The following is a 12,659-nucleotide window of genomic DNA, read 5'->3' on the forward strand; positions in this document are numbered from 1 at the left end:
TTGATTCTTAAAACTTCAATTTAAAAGTATGTTTGATATGGTGAATGCAAGCAAGGAAGAAACATTGAGTTTCATTTCACTAAGAACCACAAAATTTACATGAAAAGCATCACTTTTACAGCTTTGAAACACTACCATACTGCAGAAACTCAAGCTTTATTGGAGAGCTTTATCTCTCTAACTATGTGACCTGAAGCTGTAAATCATCACTCTCTGGACCTGTGTTTAAAATGGCGCTCGCCTTTTGCGCCATGGCGCAAGGCGCACTCAGGCGATGGCTCTGTCGCCATGTACCACCTAGGCGAGGGTGGGTTCCCTAAGGCGCGCGCCATGGGTGCCTTGTCGAGAAGGCGAGCATGGCAAAGGCGAGCGTAAGGCGAGATTAATGTAAACCGTATCTAAACCATATAAGCCTTAATTAATAATTAAACCTTAGACTTTTTTGCTCAAAAAAAAAAAAATTAAACCTTAGACTTTAAAAAAACTTAACCGGGGAAACTTAAACGCCAAACCCTAGCTTTATAAAAGAGAAGTTACGTAAAACATAAACATAGATCTAGATCTCAAGGTTTTTTGCTTAAGGTTAGAACTCTCTAGTATAATAAAGCTTGCATCTTATTTAAATTTAGTATATCAATCATTGCATAAGTGTTCTCTAAGTTTCTTCTCCAATACAAAACAAAACAGACGTAACTAAAATGACGTAACTAAAATTTTCTTCAAGGCGAGCGCCATATTGCGCCATGGCGCGAGGCGCAAGGCTCAGCACGTCTCGCCTTGGTGCGCCATGCGCCATTTTAAACACAGCTCTGGACAACAACTTTCATCTGTTCTAGCAATCTGGAACGAGATGAAATGGTTCTTGTTTGATCTCTTTTTTCTCATGGAACTGTCGACTGATTTTGTGGTTTCTTTACCGAACAAGGTTCAAGAACGAAGTCAAAGAATCAACATCTCTCTTCTCAGACGGATACTTGATCGGTCTTGACGAGTTCTTAGGGAAAACCAGTATCGTTGGGAAGCTACCGAGCTGCAACTCCTGCTTAGCAAACTCCTTCTGCTCACCGTCAGCTCTGAACTTGGCAACCTTAACCCCACTTCCAGCCAGTTTATCAGCCATTTCATCATACGATGCTTCCATGGCTTGACAAAAGGGACACCACGGAGCATAGAGTACAACGATCCAAGGCTCTTTACGGTTCTCCAACTTCACCAAATTCTCAATCCCCTGCCTGCTCAAAGCCACAACATTCTCACTCTTAAAGATATCCTCAACAACGGGTTTTGACTCTCCATTTACATTAGCATTCTCCTTGATGTTCCCTTTGTGAAGTCCACACTCCTTAGCCTTAGCATCTTCCCACCACCACCTCCCTTCCCTCTCGTGCTGACCCGGCAAAACCGCTCTCGTGCACGGCTCACACCCTATTGAAACATACCCCGCCGCGTGCAATGTGTTGACCGGAACATCCATAGTCCTCAAGAAACTCCAAACATCGCTCCCTTCAACGTTCGCAACCGGGTTCCACTTCACCAAACTACCAGCTCCGCCGTCCAAACCTTCGAAAACCGGATCAACCTGAACAACCGGAATCTCAGACCTGGTTCCAGGAGACTGATCTTTCCTCTGACCAGTGATCCAACCTCTTAAGCCCTTGAGCGCACGCCTCAAAGGTCTCACCTTCCGCACACGGCAACACTCCTGATGACCATCCTCGTAGAAAGAGAACAAACCCTTGCTCCTAACCAAGCCTTGAACCTCAACAGAGTCGGGAAACATGTACTCAATCCTAATCCCATAGTGTTTCTCCACCGCGTCGAAAAACCGATACGTCTCAGGGTTTAACCTCCCTGTATCCAAACTAAACACTCTATAAGGCCTCCCAGTTAAATGAGCGTACTCAATCAGAGCAACATCTTCAGCACCACTGCAACACACACAAGAAGGCAAATCAGTCTAATGAACAAAACATATTCGTATTCAAAGAACCAATCTGAACTGAACATGTAATATTATTTATATACCTAAAAGCAATAGCGATGTCGTTGCCGAACATCTCGAGGGCTTTATCCATAATCTCAAGAGGTGAAGCATTCTCTAGCTTCTCAGCAAGCTCTGCAAAATCCTCTGTCTCTACTACTTCCTCTGCGACTTGTGCTACCATTGTTGCTGCAAGAGGAACCATAGAGTCGTTCCTCTTTGGCTCAGCGTTTAAGGGCTTGACGGATGATCGCTTCTTCAGAGACATCGGAGTTGTGAGACTAACACGGTCTAATAACTTCAACGAACCGATCTGTGATACTGTAAGAAAGATTTTTTTAAAAAAAGCTTAAATTAGATTTCAGATTCTAAATTCGTACGTAAAGGAACCGAATTTGATGTAATTAAGAGAAACCCATCAAACAATTTCTCAGATTTTGAGTTCGAGAAGTTGAGAATTCGTAGAAAAATTGAAACTTGATCTTGTTACCTTTGGGTTCTGAAGAGATCACGGAAGGAGAGAAAGCAGAGCTTGTGATCCCTGAAGAAGAGACTGTTGCTGCCATTGCCATTTTCTTCACAGCAAGATTTCGAATCGGAAAGACAGATTTTGGATAGATTTGATTTCTTCTTCTTTCTTTTTTTACAGATGCATTGACAGAAAGCGTTGGCCTTAATATAAAAAAGGAGGAAGAACCAGGTAAAACAAGGTTCATTGAACCTGGACGTGTTTTTGTTTTAGGCAGCGCGAAGATTCTGGTCAAACTTGATGAATTTTTAATTTTTTATATATAGCATCGCTCATTTGTAGTCAATTTTGGCAAACCAGTAGAGTTTTTTTTTTTTTTTTGTTTGGAGCGAATTCTTTCACCATTTTTCGTTTCATCCAAATGATTCATTTGTATGATCTATTCAAATGATCCATTCAGATTTTTGTGATTGTTTGTTTGTCCATCCATATAGCTCATCTAAATGAATCATCTAAATGGATCTTATTTTCATTTTTATTCAAATGAGTTTAGTAAACAAATTATCTGGATGATCTATCTAAATGAGTTGCACTTTTAGTGTCTAAACAAACAAAATTCTCATCTTCATCGAGACGACTCATCCAGATGGAAAAACAAACGGGCTCTTACATTGAAAAAAATTGTTTCCTTTTTATTAACATGTTGGGATAAAATAGAATATATTAAAAAGTAAACTATCACCAACAAATTTAACAATAATGAAATGAGACTATATCCTATGTTATCAATATATATATATATATATATATTCATATCGCATATCTCTACAATTATCTTAAAAAAAATATATCTCAACAATTATTCACAAGTATACTCTTTTTTTATTAAAATATTATTTATGCAAGTATACTTACCAGCAATAATTAACTTTATTAGTATGCTACCACTACAAAAAAATTAAAATTTATTGGAAATTTATGCATAAGCTCACCAAATAATATATAACTAGATGATCTAAAAATCATCTAATTCTGAAAAAAACAAATTACTTATCTTATTAACCTACACTTTTGAAGTTTAGCTAATTAAGAATATACAGATTAAAATATATATAATACTTTACCATTCTATTATATGTAAACTATGTATAAACTAAGAACTGTTTGATTTATTAATAAAAAAAACCATAAAAATTATAATAAATAGTTCTAATCTCTCATTCTTACAATTATAATAGTTAGATAGGATATTAGGGAGAAACAATATTAGATGAATGATCAAATCTTTCATTCTTCAAACAAACTCAAAGAGAAGTGATTGGAATCTTATCATGATATTTCATTAAAAGATTTTTAGGAAGAAAATCAAGACTGAATTATTTAATTTGAACAAAATAATATATGTATAGTGTTTCCAATATTAAAAGTCACTTTGATTTGAAAAAGTGTATTTATGGGATTGTCAGGATCCAATAAAATATCAAAAACCACATATTTAAAAGATAATTTATATACATACAAATATATACATTAGAGTAAACACATAAATCAAAACCAATACTTTTTGTTAACTTACAATTATTTTTTTGATAAATAAATCAAAACAATCATTTTATTTACTTTATATGGTATAAATTAAAATTTATTGATATTGACATAGATAATTATTATATTTTAATATAAATGTTTATTATTGACACTTCTTACTCATATGATTTTTTAACATTTGTATATTTGTTGTAACAAAAATTTAAACTGTTAATCACAAAACTTATAAAGTGAAATTTTTCAATACAAATTTGAAAATTAAAATATTAAGATTTCAATAATTTTTCAGGGAAAGTTTTGAAATTAACATATTTTATATTTTTATATAGTATAAATTTTATTTCAAATGATATTAATATATATATATATATATATGTATGTATAATAAAAATATCTATTAATGAGACTTTATATTCATACGATTTATTAGGACTGGGCATGTTATCCAATACACGAGCCCGTATCTGAATCCGATCTGAAAATCCGAACCGAAGTAACAAAACTTGAACGGTTATTGAATTCGGAGAATTGATATCCGAAACCAAACGGATAATATCTGAATCAAACGGGTAATATCCGAACACAAATGGATATCCAAAGATAACCAAACATAAACATACGTAATCCTATATTTCTAGTTTACATCTCACATTGCTCAAAATTAGATAATATACAAATAATTATGGACAAAATCATTTGCTACTCATTTAAAATAAATATCAAGCTCTTGTTTCTTGCATTAACAAAAATTGCATCTAAAATTTCTAAACAACAACTAAATTAGTGTCTTTTATTTTAAAAGTTTTATCTCCAAACCTATTAATAGTTTAATCTTTTAAAAAGTAGAAAACCAGTTAAGTTAAAAATATATTTTAAATACAAAAACTTAAACATTGAATTATTTATTTTGCTTTCCCCAAAACTTAAATATCCGAACCCGATCCAAAATATCAGAATCCGAACATAATATACCTGAACCTGACCCGAAGTGTAAAAATGCCCGAACGAGTTCTATACCTTTATATTGAAATACCTGAAAATCCTAAAAATACCTGATATGAACCCGGACGTGTATCCGAACCTCCTACGATATATGATCATTTTTTATCTTGCATAACAAAAAAAAACTTAAACCATTGATCATAAAATTTTCATTGTGGGACTTTTACCATTTTTAGTAATTTATAATCGTTATAAGAATTTCAAAATATAACATATAAGAAAAAATCTATTTTTATGATATGCTTAATGTGATTGTTTAATTTCTATTAATAATTTAAAATTAAACAAAAAAGAGAGGATATAAAAATTGTTATCAAATATGTATTATTCATAATTATTAATTGTCATATATATTTTAACCATATTAAGTAATTCCATAGTTTTTATTTAATGAAAGAAAAAAAATTATTTGGTACATTACTAATTAATTTGATAGTTAGTTTAATAAAAAACATAGTATATGTTTATATGGACCAACTTATCTTTCTGAGAATTCTAAGAGTCATCCTCGTGATGACATATAGCTACAAAAATATGTTATAATTCTTTATGATTAATACATGGGATTAGGTATTTTACCTACTTAAACGTTGTAATGCATGTGACAGAAATGAGACTAACACATGTTGTAGTTTGTCTTTCTTATAATAAAAGAAGAAAACATCTATTTTCCCACTGTATGTGTATAACTGCTAGAAGCCTTAAGAGATATCTATGGACTGGTTTATTGCCTTATTATTGATAGAATTAATATATATAGAGTAATGCTGCAATCAGTGAGAGGTTAAACTTAAGCACTCTCTAATAACTATCACAAAATCATTAGCCATTATCATCTAGAAGTAGATAGGATATATTAATGTACTAGGTAAGTATTACACCTTGTGCGGACTAATATATATTTTAAAATATTTAAATTGAACATTTTTTTTTGTATTTAAAATTTGCATCATGTGATGATCAATTTCAAGTATTTTTAATATGAAATTCTTTATTTTAAAGCTTTAGAAATTTAGCCATCTTGCACTATCTGTCTATCTCATATTATATCCCTATTAGAGCATCTCCAACAAGCCCCTTCATTTTTAATGGGATCTACCCTTAAAATAAAATAATGATGAAGTGGTTCTCCGACGGTGGTCTTCAAATTTTTTCTTTTAAAATTTTATATTTTACACTTTAGTCTTCAATTTTATCAATAGTTAATTATAATCATTAAATTTTAATAAATAAAAAATAAGCACATTGTAATATATTGACATAATTAGTCAAAAAATTTAAATATAACATTAAATTACTTATAATAAAAAAACATAAAATACATATAATAATAAAACACAAACAGTTTAAATTACAAAAAAGAACTCAGCAGCAACAATCTGAAGAGACAGCTCCAAAGTTATATCAAGAATATTTTGGTGATTTTGGAGGTTCAAGACCAAATTTACCTAAATATTAGTATTGTAATATATATTTTAATATGTAATATTTCAGCTTATGTAACTTTTATTTTGATATAAAATATTATGATTGTAATTTTATATTTGCGTAAAATTTTTGAAATTTATTGTGTGAAATAATATGTTTATATTATATTTTTATTAATATTATTATATATTTGTATACATATTATTAATAATAATAATTATTTAAAAATTAATTTTATAAGACCATAATTATAATATTTAAGTGCAATATAATTATAATACCAAAATGCAACATAAAAATAATAAGTACACAATCATCAAACATATATAAATAGAAGGACTAAATTGAAAAGTAAATAGTGTTTCAAGAGGGTGAATAGTGCACTCATAAATTCGAGGGAAAAGGAAACTGTTGGAGTGCAAAAACCTTCATAAAATGAAGGGATAAATGGGTTTTGGAAATGCTCTTAGTAAAGCCTTCAATTGTTAGAAAATTAAACATACATCCCTTTTTAACTAATTAGGTATAAACTGAAAGTAATAATTGCATACGCCTATTAAAAGTTGAAATTTTCTTTGTTGTAGTTGTAATAGGTGTTGTTATTTTTTCTTTTGAACCCATAACTTTATTATATTTTTGCTGACAAGTTTTATAAGTTTTTTTTTTGTGTATTACACATCAGTGTAAGATGAAAAATCTATATTACAATAGTTGAGTTTTTACTTACTCCTCAGCGCGTCACGTCAGCGTTTTGTGGATTTCACTTTTTAAAAAATGTGAAAAAATGTCAAGTCTGTCGCTCGAATCCGGGTTATTGAGATATAACACCTACATTTATACCACTAAGGTAAATGATACTTTGTACATTGATGATCGAACCTAATATATATTTATGAAGGTCGGAAGCCCTTGCTTCTTCAGCTTCCTCTGAGGGTTGGGCATACAAGTGTGTTATGGGTTTTATTTTTAAATGAGATTCATCATGTTATATGAAAAAAATTCAAGTTCGCAACAATTATAGTTTTCCCATATTGTAAACTATTGTCGTTTAACATGAGTTTGAGTTCTTTTCATCATTGTCTCAAACAAGTCTGAGTTACAAAGTTACGCCGTGTGCTTGTTCGTAATCTATTTTTTCACCCATGAACTCTTCATATCCATATCTTAAATCGCTTGATCATAAATGTTCCTGATTTGTAGCCCCTCTGTAAACCCTATATATATATATATATATATATATATATATATATATATATATATATATATGATTTTCATCTTTGATGTACCCAATCTGCATCTCCACAAAACTTATTGATTCCTCTTAGATTTAACCATCTTCTAGAAAATTTTTCTCTCTGCCTCCCCAGTTCGTCAAACCGGCGTCCCGGCGTCTGTCCCTCAATCTTCGAGTCTTTCCGTCTTAGTCGTAGTAGTCAGAGCATAGCCTATGGCTTCCTCGCTTCTGGGGTTTCTTGAACTTAAAGAAAGACAGAGAGTTTGTGAGAATCAAGGTTCTCTTCTTTGATGAAAAGGTAAGTTAATCTTTGATCTATCACACTTATTTAACATAATTATTTTAATTGATTTCCTGATACTTTGTTGAATAATATTATTCGCAGATTCCGTGATTCATGAGTTTACTCCCGTCGGACGTACTAATCATTACATGCCATCTTTGAAAGCAGGTTCCATTGTAAAAGTCGTTCGTTTTGAGGTTGCTAGGGGCTCAAGCATGTACAAGATAATTGATCATCCATTCCTCATTTGTTTCATCTCACTAACCATTATTGATGAAGTCATCACGGGTGCTCATGAGATCAATCTCCAGTTAAGATTAGACTCTTCGACAATCTCCAAGTGATTGCGAACACAAACCTAGAACTCCCAGGTATATTATCATATTGCATTTGGGTTTATATTATGTTTCTATATCATAACTGATATTTAAACTCGCAGATATGGTTGGACAAATCCGTTATGTCCAGTACTCTAACCTCACCAAAGAAACAACTCGAGTCGTTATTCGTCTCTTCATTGATCTGTAAGAAACAATCAACACATAATTCTCTTTAAATTACTGTCTATATTGTTCTAACATCAATAATCAAAAATATTCATACCCAAGATTTGTGATCGTCTATCTATATCTCTTACTTATCAATCTAATTTTACACGAATCTTTATTTTACAGCTTAAAAGAAACCACAATAACCCAAACAATCAAATCACCAAAAACTAGAATCCCAAAAAGACAAATCATTATTGATCACCTTTATTTTTGTCTAATCTTACAAATAAACTTCAAAACAAATATACCAAACCAATCAACTCAAGTAAAATCAACGACACATACATCGAGCCAGCTAAACAAATAGAGACTACACAACCATCTATTTAACAATTTACAAACTTACTTTCGCAGATGTTTACGAAGAAGATGAAGACGAAACCAAGATCAATGAAATTACCTAAACAAAAAAAGCAGAGTAAGTTACAAACTCGATAAATACAATTAACAATGATTTTTTGTTTACATATTATCCATCAAATAAAAGAGAAACAAACACAACCACACCAGGAGATACAAGAGACAATCCCAACATACACAAAGGCGGCAACAACATCTCCACCTGCTCACTCCTCTTGTCTTATGAAAATAGCTTGCATGCTCAATGCCAACAGACCAATGCTATTGTCTTCTTATGAGAAATACATATATTCGTTTAAAACCCATTAACGGCCAAATACTAATTGTCGCTCATTTTATAGTTATTTCTACAAATTTTTATGTATTTGTTTTAAAGGTCCGGTAAAAGCAACAAATTTAAAAATAAAAAAATATATAACCAACATAAAAAGAATAAAAAAAATTATTACTTAATACACACAATTTACACAACTAAACTGGAGAAAAAATATCTAGAAACAAAAGTTACGGTCAACAACATTAATATAATTTATGTAATCTCAACATTATAAATAACAAATTAAAAAGACAAACAAACAATAAGTTTTAGTAACACATCAAGTGACACATCAACCAACACCATAAACTATATCAATCACATTACTAACACAATTTAGTCCTTCATGAGTGAAGAACAGTGCATACACAATTCATCATCACAACTCTAACCCTTTAACAATAAAAAACTTGAAAACAATGATCAACCCAAAACGCAAAATTCACAGCTACAATAATCCTAACAAATATTGTGATAAAAAAAGAATTATGTCAATAATCTTGTGCTTGCGCAGGGGCAATACCCCTAGTATATACAATCATAGAGTCGGCAAACTATCATAATACAGTATTAAGATGGATACAAATATATATCATAGTTCTACGTATTTGAGAACATATTATTATAATTTGACATATATTACGATAAATATTATTCACACATTATTTATACCACTATTAAACTATATACTATAATTAAAAAAAAGATCTTTTTCATATCCAGTAATAAATATGCTAAATGGATTTTTAAACAGAATAATAGGAACTGGTCCTCTTAACATATAGACCAAAAAAGGAATTGGTCTTAAACGCAGCCATTTGTCTAATTATTTTACATACACTAATTAAAATAATTTACAGATTAATTAAAGAATATTTGTTTTTTTTGTCAGAGTTAATTTGAAACTTTTTACCAAAATAATAATGTTAATGTTTTTTTATTAGGGCTGGGATTTATTATCCAAGATTCGGATCCGATCCGAGATCTGACCCGATCCGAAAATAGGATATCCGATGTGCATGGATCCAGATAGTAAAATCTCGGATCTGTCAAATCCGGATTCGGATGCGCATATCTTGATTTTAAGTCAAGATATCCAGATATAGATCCGTATTTTCTAAACATATTAGATTTTTAATTTTATTAATAACTCCATGTGATATATAATATTTATACATAAAATTAGTCTTATAATAGTATATTTAAACTTTTATAATATTATATACATATATACATATATATAAATCTTGTATATATATTCAATCTACGCTTTATTTTTAGAATTTTATATTTTAAAAATATTTTTATTTAATTATTTTACGGATCCGAATCTGGATACCCGCATATAGTAATATCTACACGGATATCAAAAATACGGGTATCTGAAAGCCACATATATGGATTTGGATACTAAATCTGTTTTAATTGCACATAAGAAAAGGAAATTTCCTTTTAAAATGATAAGAAAATAAAATAATATCAAATATTTATATAGATGCTATATTGTAACTATTATGAAATGATTGGTTTGAACCCTTCCACAGGTCCATGATACTACATGTTAATCCAAAATTTTTTTTGTCATAACTAGTCAAAGTTAGAATAATTATTATTATAATTTTAATTACAAAATTTGAAATAACTATATTATTTAAATTATTAAATTAACAACTCAGCCAAAAACTAATAAAAACATAACAAATATATTTTTTAACAAAAATCATAGAGAACATGACAAATCATTGTAAAAGTCAGAATATTTATAATTTTAATTCTAACTGCAAAGTTTGAAACAGTTATATTATTTAAACTAGGTGCTGAGACCCCGCGCAAGCGCGGGGCTGATTACTTTGGATATCGGTGGGGCGGTATGATTTACGGGATGTTGGTGTTGTTTAAGATTTGTGCAAATTAAAGAATAAAATTTATCGAAAGTAAGACAACAAAATTGATCCTAGCTTTTGACGATTAACTCAAGTTAAAAACATCTCCCAAAACGGAAGGAAAATTCAAAAAGTATAATTAAGGTAAAATATAGAGAATGTAAAAAACGCCTAAACATGAAACAGAGAGCGTGGAACAACGGAAAGAGAAAGATAAGAAGATGAAGAAGCTTACGTCAGGTATCTATACTATTAAAAGAGAAACATTCTGAAAAAATCTACTTATTCAAGGTTGTTGGACCATTTCATTAGATTTAGTTTTTATTTTGGTCTTATCTTATATATTTGTAACACTACATTACTCAATAATATTATTACGTATATTTATCCGATTTTTACCGTGAGTTAACCACTATAACAACCACATATGTTTTTATCTTTAATTTAAACTAGATTCTAACCCGCGCTGAATCGCGGAAATTGATTCATCTAATTTTTTGTATGTTTAGTTAATTTTAATTTTAAGCGCGGAAATTGGTCTAATGTGTTTATAATTTTTATAAATATTTTTGTATAATATTTATATATATATATATATATTTGACATCTATATCTAATTTATAATTTGTGTTGTACATGTTGTTAGTTTGTATTGAATCTTGTTTCATTTTCAGTATAATAGTTTTATTTGGATCACTTTAAACTTACATTTATTAAATTTAAAATATTCGATTTAAAAAAAAATATTATATAATTTTAACAACTTTATTAGTTATGCTTATAACTAATCATAATTAGTTTGTTAAAAATATTAAACACATTTGGCCCATAAAATTTTAATGGATGTTTTTAAGATCAAAAGTTTGGGCTATTTAATAGTTTATGGATCAGGCCTTGTGACAAATTTAATTTAACAAAGGATATTATCTAAACCCATATGAGTAACAAACTTTTGTCCCAAAAAAAAACAAAATAATTTGTAAAGTCAACAACTTTTGATGATCAATTAATATTTTGTTTCTGTCGGTGTGAATAATAGATGCACCATTCAAGTTCATCGTTTCTTTCTCTCTTCTTCGTTGGAACCGAAACGACCAGTTTACCGAAACAATAAAAAAATTCAATTGATCTTCTACAAAGATTTTGTTTCTCAAGACATGCATGATCTTTGCTATTTGATCGGAGGAAAAGTAAGTTATAATTTTTAACCTAACTCTTATAGCTAATCTGATCTCTTATAGTTTATAAATCGTGTAAAGAATTGGTTTGGTTAATAAGTTTGTTGATCTAGATATGCAAACCTTGTAGATCACACAGTAATTTGAGAGATCAAGTCAAGGAAACAGATACTATTCAGGTTGAAAGTAGCGGATGCAAAATCAGTGGCCGATTTGAAACGAAATACGTGGTTCGTCATGTCAATCGAGCAACAGAAAAGATAAGTTTCATAATTTTCTTTGAGTGTTTGTTTATTCATAATATCTAATCTAATAAATCGAGCTTGTTACAAACATTGGCAGATTGAAATATATTGGATACAAAAAGCTAAGCTCAGCTGCGTTGAGATAACACACACACACACTGCACGTATCTGAAGGCTTTGT

General features: G+C 30.3%; 1 protein-coding gene across 2 annotated transcripts; it reads right to left on the bottom strand.

Moving 5' to 3' along the window:
- Positions 1-51: 51 nt before the first annotated feature.
- Positions 52-3,061, bottom strand: LOC103839826 (5'-adenylylsulfate reductase 1, chloroplastic). Of its 2 annotated transcripts, XR_004451614.1 has the most exons (4): positions 2,472-3,054; positions 2,026-2,302; positions 816-1,928; positions 52-219 (listed from the first exon to the last, which is right to left on the bottom strand). XR_004451614.1 is itself a non-coding variant. In XM_033280513.1 (3 exons), the coding sequence occupies exons 1-3, from the start codon at positions 2,695-2,697 to the stop codon at positions 914-916; spliced, it is 1,518 nt and encodes a 505-aa protein (XP_033136404.1). In that variant the 5' UTR covers positions 2,698-3,061; the 3' UTR covers positions 598-913. The 2 variants fall into 2 exon arrangements, 1 of the variants encoding a protein (XP_033136404.1); XM_033280513.1 differs by lacking the exon at positions 52-219 and having other exon boundaries at positions 598-1,928; positions 2,472-3,061.
- Positions 3,062-12,659: the final 9,598 nt, after the last annotated feature.

The sequence above is a fragment of the Brassica rapa genome, chromosome A09 (genome assembly GCF_000309985.2).
Source record: "Brassica rapa cultivar Chiifu-401-42 chromosome A09, CAAS_Brap_v3.01, whole genome shotgun sequence".
NCBI classification, from domain to species: Eukaryota; Viridiplantae; Streptophyta; class Magnoliopsida; order Brassicales; family Brassicaceae; genus Brassica; species Brassica rapa.

What these genes read in the sequence shown, in the direction of transcription:
- LOC103839826 (XM_033280513.1), bottom strand. Translation starts at nt 2,697, where the DNA reads ATGAACCTTGTTTTACCTGGTTCTTCCTCCTTTTTTATATTAAGGCCA. An exon ending in GATCTCTTCAGAACCCAAAG is followed by an intron (nt 2,303 to 2,471) that starts GTAACAAGATCA and finishes TCTTTCTTACAG; the next exon opens with TATCACAGATCGGTTCGTTG. An exon ending in GACATCGCTATTGCTTTTAG is followed by an intron (nt 1,929 to 2,025) that starts GTATATAAATAA and finishes TGTGTGTTGCAG; the next exon opens with TGGTGCTGAAGATGTTGCTC.